At 37.9% G+C, this 19,488-nt stretch overlaps 1 protein-coding gene across 1 annotated transcript in view; it reads right to left on the bottom strand.

Annotated features, from left to right (window-relative positions):
- Positions 1 to 3,646: 3,646 nt before the first annotated feature.
- LOC6034576 (LIM/homeobox protein Awh) overlaps positions 3,647 to 19,488 on the bottom strand; it is a 58,278-nt gene continuing 42,436 nt past the window's right edge. The window contains exons 3-6 of the mRNA XM_038264228.1: positions 4,401 to 4,615; positions 4,111 to 4,332; positions 3,823 to 4,050; positions 3,647 to 3,759 (exon numbers count right to left, since the gene is read on the bottom strand). Coding sequence (XP_038120156.1) covers positions 3,698 to 3,759; positions 3,823 to 4,050; positions 4,111 to 4,332; positions 4,401 to 4,615 — 727 coding nt within the window. The 3' untranslated portion in view covers positions 3,647 to 3,697. The remainder of the gene's footprint in view (positions 3,760 to 3,822; positions 4,051 to 4,110; positions 4,333 to 4,400; positions 4,616 to 19,488) is intronic.

Here is a 19,488-nt window from a genome sequence, read left to right on the forward strand (position 1 = left end):
TTCTCGTACATGATCTTCCATAGCTCTTCGCGATCGACCGAGTCGTACGCGGCTTTGAAATCGATGAACAGGTGGTGCGTCGGGATCTGGTACTCGCGACATTTTTGGAGGATTTGGCGTAGCAAAAAGATTTGGTCCGTCGTCGATTTCCCCTCCACAAAACCGGCTTGGTACGGCCCAACGAAATCCTTTGCTCGCTCCGACAGACGACAGAAGATGATCTGAGACAGCACTTTGTAGGCCGCGTTGAGAATAGTGATGGCTCGATAGTTCTCACATTCCAACTTGTCCCCCTTCTTGTAGATCGGGCATATTACTCCCTCTTTCCACTCCTCCGGTAGCTGTTCTGTGTCCCAGACCTTGACAATCAGCCGGTGTAGACAGGCCGCCAGCTTGTCCGGGCCCATCTTGATGAGTTCAGCACCGATACCATCCTTACCCGCTGCTTTGTTGTTCTTCAGCTTCTTGATGGCATCCTTAACCTCCCTCATCGTGGGTGCTGGCTCGTCCTCGCCGTCCACCATACCGCTGACGTCGTTTCCCCCGTCGTCCTGGTACTCCGCCTCTGGGCCGTTCAGGTGCTCATCGAAGTGCTGCTTCCACCTTTCGATCACCTCACGCTCGTCCGTCAAGATTCCTCCGTCCTTATCCCGGCACATTTCGGCTCGCGGCATGAAGCCAGTCCGGGATTGACTGAGTTTCTTGTAGAACTTACGCGTTTCGTTGGAGCGATACAGCTGTTCCATATCCTGGCACTCCAACTCTTCCAGGCGGCGCTTCTTGTCCCGAAAGAGATGGGTTTGCTGTCTTCGCAACTGTTTGTACGACTCCTTGTTCCCACGGGTGTTGTGCAGCAGCCACTTGTCCCGCGCTGCTTTCTTCTCGTCCCAAATCGTCTGACATTCCTCGTCGAACCAGCCGTTCCGTCGAACTCGGTCCACGTACCCGATGGCGCTCGATGCCGCTGCGTTGATGGCTGCTTCCATATGACTCCAGCAGGCCTCCAGAGGGGCTTCGGCAAGCTCACCCTCGTCAGGCAACGCAGCTTCGAGTTCCCGCGCGTACTGGGTCAACGATGTCCCACACAACTCAAATTGGGAGGGCCACCCTCACAGATTTCTCGTTTGCGTGGATAGTCCCTAGTGACACTTTTTTTTTGAAAGGTGAACTTTCTGGAAAATCATTCCCTTCTGGATTATTCTCGATTTCATTGGTAGGTTTTCAAACAAGCACGAAGCAAAACGTTCATCGTTTGTGCAAAACGAGAGAGGATTGAGAGAAAAAATACCATTTCCGGTCTCTTTTCGCTCAATTCTCTCCCATTTATCATCGAATTCCTTCATTTTCTTGACATTCGCGTCCTACTTCCTACTCCCTGATTCCTGTTTGTGTCATTTTACATGCATTCGAGTTCATCGCTCATCCATTTGAGTTCATTGTAAGTGCTCGTTTGAAAACCTACCAATAAAATCGAGAATATTATCTCGGCCATCTCGGGATTTATCCCTTCCATTCGTTCACAGTACCTCTTTACTACCGAACCATTCTCTTTATATTCTCGTAGGCCGATACCCAGTTCTGGGTGTACAAATGGCCTCCTACCTACTGAGAATTTTGGTTCGAGTCACGAGTCGATCTGGCTCGAGATCGAGCCTGAATCGAGTCGGGGCTCGAGTCAAAATTCCCAGTGGGCATCGCTGAGTGCATCGGTCAATCCTGTGTGTGTGTGTGTGGTCCAATCCAATACCCGCTAACCGGTAGCGATATTATGGGAAAGTATAGTTTGTATCAGACTTTGTATATGCCGAATGCTGATACAACTTATCTCAGTCCCGGGTATTAGGTGGTGATAGCCCTCGCGCTGCTTCCAGAGCTCCTTGCGGTCCAATTCCGAGGTCGCTGGGCATTGTTCGACCCCGCCTAAACATAGAAGCAAGCATCTGAAGGAAACTCGATCTATATTTAGACTTCCAATCCCGTCAGGCAAATCAGGGATCAGCGCGTATTTAATATGAGAAGATAACATGTTTCAACACTACGGATCATTTCACTGCTAGAGTGTAAACCTTCTGATGGCCGACTGCTTAGCGTCCCAGACCACCAATCCAAAGGCGTGAGTTCGAATCCCGCCTGATTCCTTTTTCGTTTTTGTTCATATTCAAAGTTCAAATTCCTGATTCCAAATTTCAAAGGTACCGACCGGGATTTGATCCCTGAACCTTCTGCTCGTGGGGCAGAAGCCGTAACCATTAAGCCACGGAGCCGGCTGAGTGCATCGGTCAATCCTCCACTCAAAATTCTATCGAAATTCCAGTTTTAATGTTCACTATCATAAACCATGATGGTCGGTTGTTCTGGACTGATCCTTGTCCTCCAGGCTATCTGCTTGCAAGAGATGTTACTACTCGCATATCAGGATTCACCGACTGGGACTCCACAGTCCTGACAGAATTTACAAATCCATAACTGTCAACTTCTTCGCTCTGATCAGGACAGGTCAAGACCCAACGGATATGTCATCGCCAAACACCCAAACTGAACGTCGCACGCCCAAGTGCTTATCCGTGGGGCACACGAGGTTACTTCTCGTCCGCTATTACGTGTCACGCAGCCCTAACTCAAACGGCACTCCTAACAAGAACGTGGCCATACCACGTGACAAGAGGACACATTCTTGTTTTTTTTTGCACTTCCCGTAGTCGGTCATCCATAGGGGTCTGCTAAAGCCTTGGGTCAAAGGGGCCCATCAACGGAAGTCCCTAAAACGGCCTCGTAGGGAATCCCGCTATTTTTTTCTCGCCGCACCTGAACTGGAAAAACAAATAACACGTATAGTGGTATAGTGGTTACTCACGCAGACTTGAACGATACTGCAGAATATCTTTCCAGGATCGTTCCACTGCCACCTGCGGCGATCTGAACGCGTACAACAGCTGGTTCCAGTTCCAGAACGGAAAGACCATTCAGGAAAACCGACACCACCGAGCTGTAGAAGCTTACAAACACTTTGCTTGAATTTACACTAGAGCCCCACAATCTCTCGGCGTTGGGACCTCCGATATAAAAGTCTTCTTTCTGTACGACGCGGTCCATAATCCGGAACATCCCTAAAATTACTCGAAACATTCTGAAAGCAAACCTTTGATTGTAAACAAATGAGTAACAAACTTGCTTTCATGGTAACTATGGCTGCGCCGCGACGCCACCCGTTGACAGAGGGGAAAATCAACAACAAACAGTGGTTCTCAAATGGTGGAATCAATGTATGGAAAAATGAAATCTTCCTCCGTTTGAACAACTTTTTCTGCAACGCGGTTGAATGAATCAACATTTTTATTTCGTCTGTACCTCCGTAAGATTTTGACGATTCTAAAGAGCCTATACATGCCTAAGAAAAAATGAACCGATTTGTAGACACCTACATTCTACTCCAATTTCTACCAAAAAATAGCGCAATTTTACCAATTTCAACAACAGGTTTCAAATAGAAAGAGTGCTCAAATCTCTACATGCAACCTTTCTACATGTTCAAAATTGATCAATTTAGGTGACCCGATGATTTCAAAGCATTTCATTCAGCCATTTTTGAGTTCTGGGGTCAAACGTGGAAGAAAAGCTCGTAGCAGATTTTCCGCCTCCGGTGGTCTCTTAAATACTGTCATTTCACAGAATAAGAGGACCATATTCTTATCTCTTGCTAAATTTCGCTCTGCATGCAGTGAATCGCCGAATCCTCCGATAGTTCATCAAATGAAGATTCTGAAAAAATGGTTTTGATTATTAAACAAAATAAAATTAATTAATTTCATTGTATCAACTTACCATGTCTGCTGTACGGAGACGATTTCGAGGACACAACTGTATTGTTGTTGTTGTTGTTGTGATTGATGCTGCCAAATCCAGAACTTCCCGAACCGCCCGAATGTCCGTGCATCGGCGGTCCCGGACCCATGTGCATCGGTCCGTGACCTACGTTGGCCTGCTGAAACGTGTACGATAGCTGCAGGTTGATGTGTCGGGCGAACGGATTCATGTCACCGTTGGAAGGAACTGTTGAGAGAAAGCTTAGTTGAAGAACTGTTCATAGCTCTATGTGCTGAACTACTTTACCTTGAACGTGCTTCTTCTGGCGAGCTCGTGAGTTCTGGAACCACACCTGGGTGACCCGTTTGCTCAGTCCCGTCACCGAAGCTATCCGCTCCAGATCCTGCCCGTCGGGATTGCTGTCGATGTTGAAGTTGGCCTGCAGAATCTGCAGCTGCTCCTCGGTGAAGGTCGTCCGGACACGTTTGCTTTTGTTACTCTTCTGTAAGCCATCCGCTTCACAGCCATCTAGAATAAAGGTCATTACGAAGGTTCAGAACTTGATCCTGGTAGACCTTCCCCCTCGAAATCCTCACCATCGCTGGACGTTCCGCAGTCGAAAAACTCCGAGTAGTGCTTCTTGCACAGCACCTTATCGTCGGCCAGCGCAAACTGCTCCCCGGTGGACAACTGGCGGCCGCAGCTGTCGCACGCGAAGCACGCCAGGTGGAAGATCATCTTCCGGGCCCGCCGGACCCAGTCCGAGGCGGAGATGCTGCGGCTGCAGCGGGCACACTTGGCGCCGAACGTGCTGGAAATGGCATAAGAAATATCTTAATGGTCTATTACACTCAACCCCCGGTGGTTGGTCACTTTTTCGTTTGACACTTTTTTAGTTTGTACCCCGTTGGTTGGTCAAAGTCAAACTAAAAAGTGACGAACTGTCACTTTTTACACGACGCTCACGCACACTATCAAAACAAACGTTTGGTAGTGTGTGTGAACTCCGTGTAAAAGGAGTGTCAAACTAAAAAGTGACCCCGTTCGTTTGACAACAGTTAGTGTCAAACCATCGGGGTTTGAGTGTATTATTGCTTAGTACACTCAAACCCCGATGGTTTGACACCAACTGTTGTCAAACGAACGGGGTCACTTTTTAGTTTGACACCCCTTTTACACGGAGTTCACTCACACTATCAAACGTTTGTTTTGATAGTGTGAGTGAGCGCCGTGTAAAAAGTGACAGTTCGTCTCTTTTTAGTTTGACTTTGTCAAACCAACGGGGTACAAACTAAAAAAGTGTCAAACAAAAAAGTGACCAACCACCGGGGGTTGAGTGTAATATTATTTAGAACACATTTTTGAATCCCCTGATTTTATCAAAAATATTTGAAAGGAAATATTTCAACATTTTTGTCAAGATTTTTGTCTTTCTTCAATTATACTTTCAACAAAACAAACAAATTCATTCAACAGACACTTTCATTTCATAATGTTCTTAATTAATCATTCAAACCAGGGCTGTGGAGTCGGAGTCGGAGTCGGAGCCGGAGTCGGTGGAGTCGGGTCTTTTTGGGGACCTGGAGTCGGAGTCGGAGTCGGAGTCGTCAAAACTCAAACAGCTGGAGTCGGAGTCGGAGCCGGAGTCGGCTAAATTTTAAGAGCTGGAGTCGGAGTCGGAGTCGGAGCCGAAGATTTCTGATAACCCGGAGTCGGAGTCGGAGTCGGAGTCGGAGTTATCTTAAATTCAACAAAAAATATGATTTTTTATTGTTCAGTATTTCCTATGTAACAGCATAATTCATAAAACTTTTCATATTTTTTATTATTTTTTACGTCGTATCAGATGCCATTATGTTTTTGAAGCTATTTATTGTGATAGGAAAGCTCTAATTGTGTTATTTCACTAAAATCACTAAATGATAACCTCTTACCCAAGTATGTAGTATCATAATTTAAAAAATAATAAAAAATATTGGTTATGTAGTCAGACATATCTTATTAATTCTTGACTTCTTCCTTTTGCCTATATTTATGTGCCCTTTCAATCCAAATTTGACCAAATTTCATCCAGTCATCTTTTACCCCGATAGCGAATGTCTTGGAGGTTTTAAGTTGAATAATTTTTTAGGAAAAAAATTACGAGGTACATAAAAAGATTAAAAAAGTAATCACTGTTTTTGGAAATCCAACAAGAGTAACTGACAGTAACAAATAATCAACGTAATAACAATGTCTTACTTGGAACTCAACATGCGCATTTTGTTTATAACTTAGTACAAGAAAATCAAAGTGTTGCATTTAAAATAATTAAAACTAACAAAAAATATCAAAAGAAGTTGTAACTAATTTTTAAATAATCATTGAATGTTGATGTTGATGTTGATTTAAGATAAACTATTTTGATATCGTTGCAAATTATCGTTGAACAAATCTCAAGATTTCAGTACAAAAATGAACTAATAAAAAAATGTATAGAACAAAATATAGGATTTAAATTTATTTTTCAAATATTATTAAAAAAACAAAATCAAAATATTATCAACCTGTAAGAATTTTTTTCATACTGTATGTCCCACGTCAATATGACGGATGCTTATTATCATTGGGTAATTCTCCGCCAACTCACACAGCAGTTGCCCCGACCCCTTTTCGATTTGCGTGAAACTTTGTCCTAAGGGGTAACTTTTGTCCCTGATCACGAATCCGAGGTCCGTTTTTTGATATCTCGTGACGGAGGGGCGGTACGACCCCTTTCATTTTTGAACATGCGAAAAAAGAGGTGTTTTTCAATAATTTGCAGCCTGAAACGGTGATGAGATAGAAATTTGGTGTCAAAGGGACTTTTATGTAAAAATAGACGCTCGATTTGACGGCGTACTCAGAATTCCGAAAAAACGTATTTTTCATCGAAAAAAACACTAAAAAAGTTTTAAAAATTCTCCCATTTTCCGTTACTCGACTGTAAAAATTTTTGGAACATGTCATTTTATGGGAAATTTAATGTACTTTTCGAATCTACATTGACCCAGAAGGGTCATTTTTTCATTTAAAACAAAATTTTTCATTTTAAAATTTCGTGTTTTTTCTAACTTTGCAGGGTTATTTTTTAGAGTGTTGCAATGTTCCATAAAGTTGTAGATTAGAGGGGTTTGCTTATAAACATCACGAGTTATCGCGATTTTACGAAAAAAAGTTTTGAAAAAGTTGGTCGTCATCGATCATGGCCGTTCATGGTCACCCGCGACAGACACGGACGACGAAACAAAGAGAAACGCAAAAAGTAACTTTTTCAAAATATTTTTTCGTAAAATCGCGATAACTCGTAATGTTTATAAGCAAACCCCTTATGTCTATATATCAAAATGTTTATAATTGTCTGCTCTACAACTTTGTAGAACATTGTTACACTCTAAAAAATAACCCTGCAAAGTTAGAAAAACACGAAATTTTAAAATGAAAAATTTTGTTCTAAATGAAAAAATGACCCTTCTGGGTCAATGTAGATTCGAAAAGTACATTAAATTTCCCATAAAATGACATGTTCCAAAATGTTTTACAGTCGAGTAACGGAAAATGGGAGAATTTTTAAAACTTTTTTAGTGTTTTTTTCGATGAAAAATACGTTTTTTCGGAATTCTGAGTACGCCATCAAATCGGGCGTCTATTTTTACATAAAAGTCTCTTTGACACCAAATTTCTATCACATCACCGTTTCAGGCTGCAAATTATTGAAAAACACCTCTTTTTTCGCATGTTCAAAAATGGAAGGGGTCGTACCACCCCTCCGTCACGAGATATCAAAAAACGGACCTCGGATTCGTGATCAGGGACAAAAGTTACCCCTTAGGACAAAGTTTCACGCAAATCGAAGAGGGGTCGGGGCAACTTTTCCCGATTTCGTGTGAGTTGGTAGAGAATTACCCCATTGCAAATATTTTACTTGTGGATATTTGTTTTTTTTATTATATTTTAAATTGTTTCATTTATTTTGATGGAGGTGCAAGATCATTCATAAAGTTTCGTTTTAGGTGAAGATTCACGAAGTATCCTTTTAAATGTATATTGAATTTTAAAATTAAAAAAAAAAATTAAAATTTCCAGGGTAATTTTTTTTTTCATGTCACAGATATTTGAAAAGGAACTCTCAAGCGTCCTTTCCACGAAGAAATTGTTTAGATACATTGATTTGCAATAATAATTTCCTTCAGTCATGGCGTGATGTCCATGTACGTTAGGGTGCCCAGAAAAAATGAGCCCCTGCTCCACAAGCGGAAAACGGTTTTTTGGGTTATTTTAAGCATCTATGTAAATTTTGAGCGAAATTGGATGAGATTAACCCATTGATACCCGAGCCTACAGTCAGAAAAAAAATGTTTTTCATACAAAAATGACTTTTTTAAATTGCTAATAATTTTTCAGGATCGAGTTTTACAGCTTTGGTATGTTCTACAAAGTTGTAGAGCATTAAATTTCCAATAAGAATCTCACTTTTGAGAATATTTGGATGGAAGAAGCGCACCGTGCAGACCAAACCGTAAAAAAATGGGTTTTCCATAATTTTTTTTCGATTTTTTCCATACAAACTTCACCTCCGAGTATCAATGGGTAAATGATGACCGATTTTGCTCATAATTGGCCCAGAGTCCTAAAATAGGTCAAGGAACAATATTAAGCTTGTGGAGCGAGGTTTTGAAAAAAAGTTCCATATTCTGGGCACCCTAATGTACGTCTTAAAAAAACAAAAAAAAAATGTTTCGTTTGTCATTAAAAAAAAGGTGCCTGTCACTGTGCTTCTTATAAATGTCAACCTGAAAGTGAGCAAATTGAATTTTTATGTTCAATAGATCATTAAGGCCAGGTTTATTTTAATTATTCATTCAAAAATAACAATTAAATATTTAAATTTATAAGCTTTGAATAAATTATTTGCAAATTTGAGGTTAAGCAAATAAATCCAAATTTACTTACAAAACTGTTCTTCTCAAAATGCCTCTAAAACTGATATTTTTGATTTCTGTTTCCATAACGTATAAAACTTGTAACCTAGAAACTTTTTTTCCGTTTTGTGATTCGAACTTATTTTTCTTGAGAAAAACATGACGCTTAGCGAGTATTTAAATAATCCTATTTATCAATGTTTTAAAAATAATTAACTATAATAATAATTAACTAACTTTTGAAACATTTAAAAATATGTGGAGTCGGAATCGGAGTCGGAGCCAACCATTTGTAAGAAGCTGGAGTCGGAGTCGGAGTCGGAGTCGGCTAGAGTTGGTAGGCCGGAGTCGGAGTCGGAGTCGGAGCCAACCATTTGTTGAAAGCCGGAGCCGGAGTCGGAGTCGGAGTCTGCTAATCTGAGAAATGACGCTTAGCGAGTATTTAAATAATCCTATTTATCAATGTTTTAAAAATAATTAACTATAATAATAATTAACTAACTTTTGAAACATTTAAAAATATGTGGAGTCGGAATCGGAGTCGGAGCCAACCATTTGTAAGAAGCTGGAGTCGGAGTCGGAGTCGGAGTCGGCTAGAGTTGGTAGGCCGGAGTCGGAGTCGGAGTCGGAGCCAACCATTTGTTGAAAGCCGGAGCCGGAGTCGGAGTCGGAGTCTGCTAATCTGAGAAAGCCGGAGTCGGAGTCGGAGTCGGAGTCGCTTGAAATAAGACCCGACTCCACAGCCCTGATTCAAACTACTCCTGCTTCTGATACTTGATACGACAAAGCTTTCATCGCTGCCATCAACTCGTTCCTTCTATCAGAACCACGCGATCTGGACAAGCTCCCTGTTGTTGCTGCTGAACATGCTTGCTGGGCCTGTCTCAGAGACTCATGTCGCGAGGATCGCGAGCATGCGATCAAGATCTTCGACGCTTCATCTCACACGTCACATCTTCATTGCTTCACTGCTTCTAGCATGCAACCTTCTCTCTTTCTCTCTCTGGACCATGTCGTCACATGCAGCGATTCACCACCGGATCCATCGCGGGATCAGCCTCTGGACCAGGGTTGCCAGATCAACATGGTATTGAACATCAAGTCAAGTCATAATGAGAAGAATATAACATAATATCACACCAATCACAACAAAACATCTGGCAACCCTGGCCCCCGGACAGACAGTGGGAATGATAAATTTCGAGATATTCGCCAGATTATGTGCATAATTTGTCCGCTCATGTTACGCGCGCGCAGATTCTTCTTTCCCTTCCATTTCAGCTTCTTTTCTCATACTGTGCAACATTTCGTTGCATGCTTCCGTGTGTTCCCAGGGAGCAGCAGGTCCGGCCAGGTGACGACAGCCCCCAGAGAAGACAAAACGTTCCACCAAGCGTTCGGTCCATTAGAAGGTGGAGAGGGAAGAAGGGAGAGGGTGGGATCTCTTAAATGTCCAGAGTCTGAGGCTGACAAAATTCAACCTCACTTTATTTTTGTGTACGTACACGCAATGCACGTAGATTTCCTAGAAAGTGACGAACTGTCACTTTTTACACGGGACTCACACTTACTATCTTACGTTTGGTAGTGTGCGTGTGAGCTCCGTGTAAAGAGGGTGTCAAACTGAAAAGTAACTCCGTTCGTTTCACAACAATTGAGTCCTAAAATTAAGCTTAAATTAGTGATATTATTGTTCACAACGATAAAACTTATTTTACTGAGTACAATGACACTTTGCCCGAACACAAAGGATTTGAAATTGATTTTTAAATCAATTTGAAAAACTAACTTCGCGGCCCTTCTTGACAGAAAAATGTCCTACTTAACAGCTCGTTCCAAGGGGACCGTAGTTGATCAATCAAAAAATGTAGTCTTGTCAGTTTATTTTTTGACTTAAAATGAAAAATGGTGATCAGAAATGGTATTTTAAATAAAGTCAACTGGTTATAATAACATAAATTTTAGAAACACATTACTTTCGCAATGTGTTTCTAAAACCATGTTAAAATCAGCAAAAATTAACCCCCCTTTCCTCTATTTGTCACGCTTTTCCATTTAAAATTTAATGTTCATGCTTTGCAAGGGAGTAATTTTAAAGAAATAATTTTTTTTCGAATATATCAATTATGATTTTAATTATTTAAATGTAACATTATCGATGCATTTCCTTTGCAAAAAAAAAAAACAATTTGCAACATAAGTTTTCCCATACAAGGTTTCATACAATTATGCGAATTGTTCAAACAAAATGGGCATGCTTAAAGTGCCTAATAGAAAGTGGGGACACGGAAACTGAGAACCCAGCGATTTTCTGTCAAAAAATTGAGCGCCTCCAAGATCTTACACATAAGGTGCTTACAATCTCTACTTCGTCAATAGGATTTGTCAAAAAATAAACACCTTCCATTTAAACGCTTGGTAAATTTTGAGTGACCAACTGTGAGTGGCATTGCATTTTGAGTGCCTTGTCCCCTATTAGGCACTAAAGTGCCTTATGTGTAAGATCTTGGAGGCGCTCAATTTTTTGACAGAAAATCGCTGGGTTCTCAGTTTCCGTGTCCCCACTTTCTATTAGGCACTTTAGGCATGCTTATATCTGAAATTCTATATCTTGAGAAAAGATTTTCTGATCGATTTGGTTTCTTCGGCAAAGTTGTATGTTTTTTTCAGAAAAAAAGTTCTCGTTTTTTTAATTTTTAGTGTATCGCTAAAAAATAAATTCCAAAAATAAATATTTTTAAACATTTCGGTTTTTGGGATGCAAAATCTGGTATCTGAGATATGATCTTTTTTTATGAAACAAAGGTCAAACTAAATTTGAAATATTTAATGCAATATAAATTTTTTTTCGGCGAAAATGACTATTTTTTTAATAAGGGGCACCATTTTGAAGCTAAGGAATGTTCATTCTTTTTTTAAATTTAATGATATTTCATGAAGAAACGTATCCCAGCAATCAGTGCTTGAAAAGAGATCTGTTACTGAACTGCTCAATATATGAAATAACTTTCTGTCAGCGATCATTTCCAAACACGAAATTTGATCGCGCACACACCCGAACGAGACAACGTGCTCTTTCTCTTTCTCTCGTTTTTCGTCTCTCTCTTCCTTGTGTTTTCCTGCGTGGTGATAGAAGTCATTTGAATGCGATCATGTGAGCGATGATCGGAATCTCGGTAGAATGTCAATCGACCATTCTCTGAGCGAGTGTATTTCTAGAGGAAGACTGTTTGAGTGACTTAGCACTCAATCGTTTGTGTGTGGAACGAACAAAAGCAGAATGCCAAAATCAGATGGACGTGGTGAAGACGATTGGAGTGTCAAACAAAATCAAAATGTTGATACATTTTTACACAGCTATACATTTTTTTAAAGCTAGAAAAAGTCTTATAAAATTTGAAAAACAAGGTTTACAATGTCACTCAACTAGCCTTGATTTTTCAACTCACTTTTCGTTTTATTTTCAATATTATAAATATATTTTTTGTGAAATTGTCAGCTGAAATTTGAAAATCTGGCCAGTATTTTTAAATGTCTAAATAAATTTTGTAAGCTCTTTCAAGAGGTCCTAAAATTTTGGAATTATTTGTTTATTATAAAAAGCAGAAAATTTCACAAAAATTTCGTTATTTAACATTGGAAATCAAACCAATAATTTCCTAGTTATAGTTAATTTGAAAAAATGTGTAAAAAAATTGGGTGTGCAAAATTTATTTATTTTTCTTTTGTACATGCTACATAATACACGTTTTCTCATACAATATTACATGCTTTTTCTCACAAAGGTTTTGCATGCAACTTTACACAGAAATTTTTTACTGTGTAGGCTAATTAATTACACAGCTAAAAAAGTAGTGATCAAGCTGCGTGTAAAAGGCCTGGGCGTAAAATAAATATTGCATTATTTTATGCAATTTTATGTGATTTTACACCCTGAAATATGTAGCCCATCAGTATGGGAAACCTACTTGACCGAAATGTCAAGCTCATATATGCGTTTATCCGTACAATTTTTATCGGTCTGATTGCCGAGTGGGCTAAGGCGCCAGTCCTTACTGTTGGTGCTGGGTTTGAATCCCGTCGGTTGCAACTTTTTTTTGTGTTTTTTATTAAGTGTTTATTTTGACGAAGGTGATGTGCATGCTTTTGCATGCGATTTTATCATCGAATTTTTTGCTGTGTATATAAACTTCGAGAGGCTTTTTAAGCAACCAGCAGTCTGATAAAAAAAAAATCATAAAATGAAAATCTGGGAGCTCTCCCAATATATTTTTTAATAAGTGCTTTTGCTTCATGAAGTATTCCTAAATTTGAAACCGGAACATTAATCGAAAAATGTCTATATCTTCAAAAAGGTATGTTTTACAAAAAAATAGAGTCATTTTCGATGCTCTCCTTCTAAAAAACCTTTAAAAAATCAGGGGGCAAATCTTAGAAGTGCAATCAACTGAACTGAGTAACGAATAATTTAAAAATATTTTGAATAATGATGGAATTATTATGAGTAGAAATAACATTGACTCTCGATACTAATACTCATCCAGAGTAGTGGGACATATTTAATCATAGGAAATATCTGCAGCCACCTAAATTTTTTTTTGATAATCGCATAAAAATTTGATGCGCATAAAAATTCTTGAACGCTAAACAAAATTGAAAAAACAGTGGTTTTCTGAAAATGGAATAAAGTGCTATAAAGTGGAGAAAAATGTTTATCTACTAGTTTAACTGTAATTATGATTGATATAAATGGTATGGTATGCAACATAATTACACGTGATTCAAGAATCAAGTAAAAAAATCACAGCTGTAAATTAGCCTCGTTCGAGCAATTTTAGGAATTATCATAAAATTTTTCTCACCCTTTGCTCACTAAAAAGGGTCAGTTTTCCCTTTTCAAGCCAACGAGCCAAATACCAAGTGTCGGGCAGCAATAGTCCGAGCCCCAGCACAATCGAACGGGAACAACCTCGATGAGAATTCCGCAGTTTTTTTTTTATTTCGAACCAGCTCACACTTATTAATAAAACATTTTTCGCGTTCGGAAATGTGCACTGACATGATTTTGACAGTAATTTTCACATGTCGCCAGCGAACGCCCATGGAATTTTAATTACTCGCATACACCTCTCTCGTTCTGTCAGCAGTTGAACACAAGAAGCAAGCCACTGTGCACGTAAATATTTGGCTCCCATGTGGTGTTGATGGCTGGCCGTTCCAGGTTCTGGTCCAGGGTCTACACACAGCCAGGCCAGCTTCCCATTGAGCTGACCAGCTTCAAAACCATTCTGAGAGAGGGATAAAAAGTGGAAAAATAATAAATATCGACATATTTTTTCACGCGCGCCACAAGAACGTTAACATGCAATAACCATGTAACCATGCGCCTTACAATGCATTGCAATCTCTGGTGCGGGAACCGGGGTCCGGGCCCAGTATCGACAGCAATGCAGAACATTGCAGAACGCAGCAGCAACATTTCTCGAATTGCTGTTATCGTTCCGTGCTGTTAGACAAGGTTGGAGATTTAGGGTACTTGTAGCTAATTTTAACTTTCCTTCAACTTGAATTTAAACTTTCTTTCGTTAATCACATTAAATTAACATTTAACCACATCCAAATTGATGACCCCTTGATCAGCGAAATTTGACCATTATTGACGATCGACCCTCGTAAAAGCCTCCTCTGCTTCGCACGGTAAAAGTTTTGCCCCATTCTCACTGAGTCCGCGATTCAGTAATTCCAGCATCCCATTGATCACATCTGACCGGGGCTGGCTGGAGTAAACCGGTAGCGCTCAACAGCCAAATGGGCGAGCAATAAAAATCATTATCTCTGACGGAGCAGAAGACGCTTCGACGTGGACACGATTTTTGTTCTCACCACACCATAGCCTGCCTGCACTGCCAGAAGGGGTATTGAATGAACGACTAACCGAGCTGCACGATGGTCAACGAATTGGATTGTAACAAACACTTAAAAAGTTGCAAAATTTAAGTCAATGAAGGAATTTTTGAAAAAAATACATTTTAACAAAATGAAATAAACAAAACAAAAAAAAAACTTCAATTTCGAAGGAAAATGAAAAATGTATTGTCAATGTCGTGATCGGGGACTTTCTTTTATAATAAAAACACAGATATTTTGCAATCAACAAACAACACGTCTTATTCCACAGAAATTAACCACAAAATTGATTTGACAATCTTCATTCTCTCTTTCGCTGGCCGCGCGCATCTCGTTGTTTTCTCGCTCGTTGTTCTCTCTCGCAGCTCGCTAGCGCTCTCGCACTCAATCCACAATCAGCTAACAAGGCAATATTCATGAAGGTGCGCACTTTTTGTTGCGCTCTTAACTCTTATTTATGAATTATATCAATCTTATAATAAATACTCATTTAATAATTTATTACATATTCAATCCTGCAACCCATAATCCCTACATTCTCCCTCTTTTCTACTCTCAAGATGACGAATATCAATCATAACTCCTAACAGAAAAATTGCATGAATGCTAAATCAAACAATATTTTTTTTTAATTTCCTGAAAGATTTTCGTCGGGTTCCTCGACTTTGTTTTCATGCTGATCTAAATACGAAAGCGCAGTCTTCGAAATGTTTCATCTATGTTGTCCAAGAGACTGACATCCGATCGCAGGAGTTGTAGAAAATGGAATGCGCTGATGAGGTTGAAAATTTAAAAACACCTGAAAATATAAGAAAAAGAAAAAACGAGGAGAAAAACAAAAACCACAACTATTTCTCAAATAAACGCAGGTTTATAAATTTTTTATGCAATACGAGATTAGTGATTGTTTACCTGATTTTCTTTAAATTTTATGTAATTTAAAATTAAAAAGCAAATTTTACAAACATTGCTGAAACAACACGATTTAAAAAAATAATAATTCAAATTCAAAAGCAATTTTTATTTTTTTTAAACATTTTGAATGAAATGGAATCACATTATTTTTATTTATTATCATTATGTGAATATGAAATATAAAACAATGTATTCTAAATTCAAAAATCTAACATGTTGCTGACTTAAATAACAAATGAAGCATAATTATGGCGTTTTTAAAGTTTTAAATTTATGTGTACCATAAAAAAACAAAGAATAAACATTTCTAAAAATATATACAATGTGATAATTTATTTAACTTATTTTAAAAAAAATCTGAAACAAAAACTATGACAGGCACAGATATTGTTTTTACTCAAATTTACACTTTGAATTTATGTGCGCCCGCCACGGAGTTCAAACCAATCTATGGATTATGAGCCCAAGCCCAGTGCCACGTCCGATTGATCCACCAGACGGGACTTGATGGTAAACATAAACTGATTTTAATATTAAATGCAGACGTGACGAAAAGTATATGTTTGAAATTAATACCCAAAAACACCCAAAATGGATCTACAAGCAAGCTTATTCCTTCCTCATTTTCAATATTTTTATCTGTACTTTTCTGTAATTTATTCCCAACCAAGCTGTACAGCTAAAACAAACAACATTTTTTTTAAATAAAGGCTAGTATGGAGATCGGAAGGAAAGAGGTCAAGAAACAGCTTTACGAACAGCAGAACAAAGGAGAGGGAGCGTTTTCTTGGGGCTTTTCTTCACCCTATCTGGCTTGCTTTCGCTTCTACTGCTGCCCATTTGAATTTTTTCTTGAGCGGTTCCTTCCGATGTGCATACACCGCTTAACATTGTATCAAAAATTACCGCATTTTAACTAATTTTGAAACTGTTAATAAATCATGGCATAAATTACTAAAATGCAAAATCAGTAATATTTTCGAAGATTTTGTTTTCATCAGTACCGGTACACTTTTATAAAATAAAAAATAGTCCATATTTCAGTTTAAGATGATTTCTTGAAAAGCAATCTCAATAAATGAAGCAAATTGCAAAAATAATATAAATAATTCAATTAATGCTCTAAATGAGCTTTGCTGCACAAAATACATTTTTTTTATAAAAAAACAAGCCTTACCCGACAAACTTCGTTCTGCCTTTATTCGTTTGTTGACGTTTTTCGATTTTTTGCTTATTCAGCCTCCTGTGACCAAAATTTAGTTTTTCGTTTCATTTCCCATGCAAACGGTGATGTTCCGGAATCAGTTCCAGAGTGGCCAAAGTGTCAATTAGTTAGCGTAAGAACCTTCCATGGGCTTATACGAACCCAACCCAACAAAAAGCACCTCGATCCGACGCTCCGTATTGAACTGATTCGCGTTCGAACAAAACCGTCGAAATTTTTTATATATATAGATAAAATCAAATGTTTTTTTATTTTTGCCACAAAAGCTTTCTTTAAAAAAAATTACCGATTTAACGATTTTGTTCTGTAAATGCATGGTAGTATCAACATGTTTCAACTTTTATATTCAAAATTTTGAACTTTCTATTAATATTCACTTACACGATCTTTTAACCAGACAAACGATAGTTTTTACCGAATAGTTTTTTTTTCTCTGTTGTGTCTACTTAAGAATATTTTTGTTTATCTTGAAACAAAACATAGTACAGAAAATATTATTCTAACGAATAAAACAAAATCATGTGGTAAATTGTTGCAATAAAAATTAAATATATAAACTGAAATAAATGCCGTTCCGCTATATTCGATTTCTATTATATGTCAAATTAATTTTCTCTTCAAATTGTTTTTATTGTAGCTAAAGGTATGGATTCAAGCACTTTTGATATTACCGTAGATTAGATTATTCAATGTTACATTTAATCATGATCAAAGCAATGTTTAAGGTCATATTATTTATATATACCTTCAAAATGTACTGTGCTTATCAGATAACAACAAAAAACATATTTTATTCAATTATTCTTGTAATGCATAGATGTATAGATTGCAATCTGACTACTTTCTCAAAGAGTTCCAGCTCAGGCGAAACATTTTTCAAACTACCACCGCAGAGGTCTGTCAGGCTCCAACACGGAGGAGACAATATCCTAACCATAATTTCCTTCAAAACGTACCTTGCTTATCTAAAAACAGCTGAAAGATTTTTAATGTTTTATATTTAAATATTTTGTTTTATTTTTCTCGTAATGTAAAATGGGTTCCAAGCAACTTTGATATATTACTTGAGTAGATTGTTCACAGAAACTTAATTTTTTTTTTAATCACGATCTTTACGATCCCTGTCAATAATTTCTTTTCTTATTTAAAATTTTAGCTTTTTCTTTGCTGATAAACTCCTGTTATGTAATTTGAAAAAGTTTAGTTTCATAATTATGTACAATCGATTAAAGAACCCCAAAGTTTCTTTAATTTATTTCAAAATAATGTTTCTCTTAATTTAATTTTGATATATTTACATTACTAAAATTCTGAAAGTTTTTTTTTTAACTCAATTAAATGATACAGTGTTAAAATATAATTTCTATCGAAATTAATGAATGATTTTGAATTATTTTGATACAAATAACAGATATTGCATTGAAAAATAAAAATAAATATAATAAATATTTCCTAGTTTTTTTTTAAATAATGTTTTTTTTTCGTTGCTCAAATTGTCACTCATACTTCTCAACTCAAAATTAATATTTAAATATTTGTATTATTTTCTCTTGTGACGCAACGCTCTCACACTTTAAATTATATTTTAAGCATTTCTGATGATTAATCATTCCTTTATTTATTATTTAAAAATGCATCAAATTAATAATTAAGTGAATTATTTTACCTTTTTTTTTAACTAATAATGTATTGTTCATGTTAACGATTACTTAAATTTTTTACTTCCCTGTGAAATAATGTTGGGTTTCAAGCAACTTTTGTATCACAGCTGAGTAAATCGATTAAAGTAACAATTAACCATAACAACTATCAATATGGAATACCTGATCATTAACGTCTTTCAATTTAGAGGTTTATCTTTCAAGAAAGGACAACTCCAGTGTTAGTGACAACCGTTTTAGTCCTATTCGATGAATTTAAAATCATTTTTTAGGTAGTTCACAGACATAACGCCAAAATACACATTGCTTTATTTGTGGATACCAAAAAGTGCTCACTTTCACATTTAAATTTATTTATTCATTTTCTTAGGTCAATTTCTTTTGTGATGTTAAAGACGGTCCTTAATTGAATGAAAAGATTTGCTGAACAATATATTTTTAAAATCCATAAGGCTCCTTCTGCGAAGTTATTTAAAAAAATCATCACAAAAGTCTGTCGGGTTCCTTTATCGAGGAGATTGTTATCTGACTGCTTTCGCAAAGAACTCCAGCACAGATTATTCATTTTTTTTAATCTGACTACCATCGCAGAGGTCTGTCAGGCTCCAACACAGAGGAGACTTTTTTTTCTGACTACCATCGCAGAGGTCTGTCAGGCTCCAACACAGAGGAGACTTTTTTCTGACTACCATCGCAGAGGTCTGTCAGGCTCCAACACAGAGGAGACTTTTTTTCTGACTACCATCGCAGAGGTCTGTCAGGCTCCAACACAGAGGAGACTTTTTGCTGACTACCATCACAGAGGTTTGTCAGTCTCCAACACAGAGGAGACTTTTTTCTGACTACCATCGCAGAGGTCTGTCAGGCTCCAACACAGAGGAGACTTTTTGCTGACTACCATCACAGAGGTTTGTCAGTCTCCAACACAGAGGAGACTTTTTTCTGACTACCATCGCAGAGGTCTGTCAGGCTCCAACACAGAGGAGACTTTTTTTTCTGACTACCATCGCAGAGGTCTGTCAGGCTCCAACACAGA

The sequence above is a fragment of the Culex quinquefasciatus genome, chromosome 3, assembly GCF_015732765.1.
Source record: "Culex quinquefasciatus strain JHB chromosome 3, VPISU_Cqui_1.0_pri_paternal, whole genome shotgun sequence".
Lineage (NCBI taxonomy): Eukaryota > Metazoa > Arthropoda > Insecta > Diptera > Culicidae > Culex > Culex quinquefasciatus.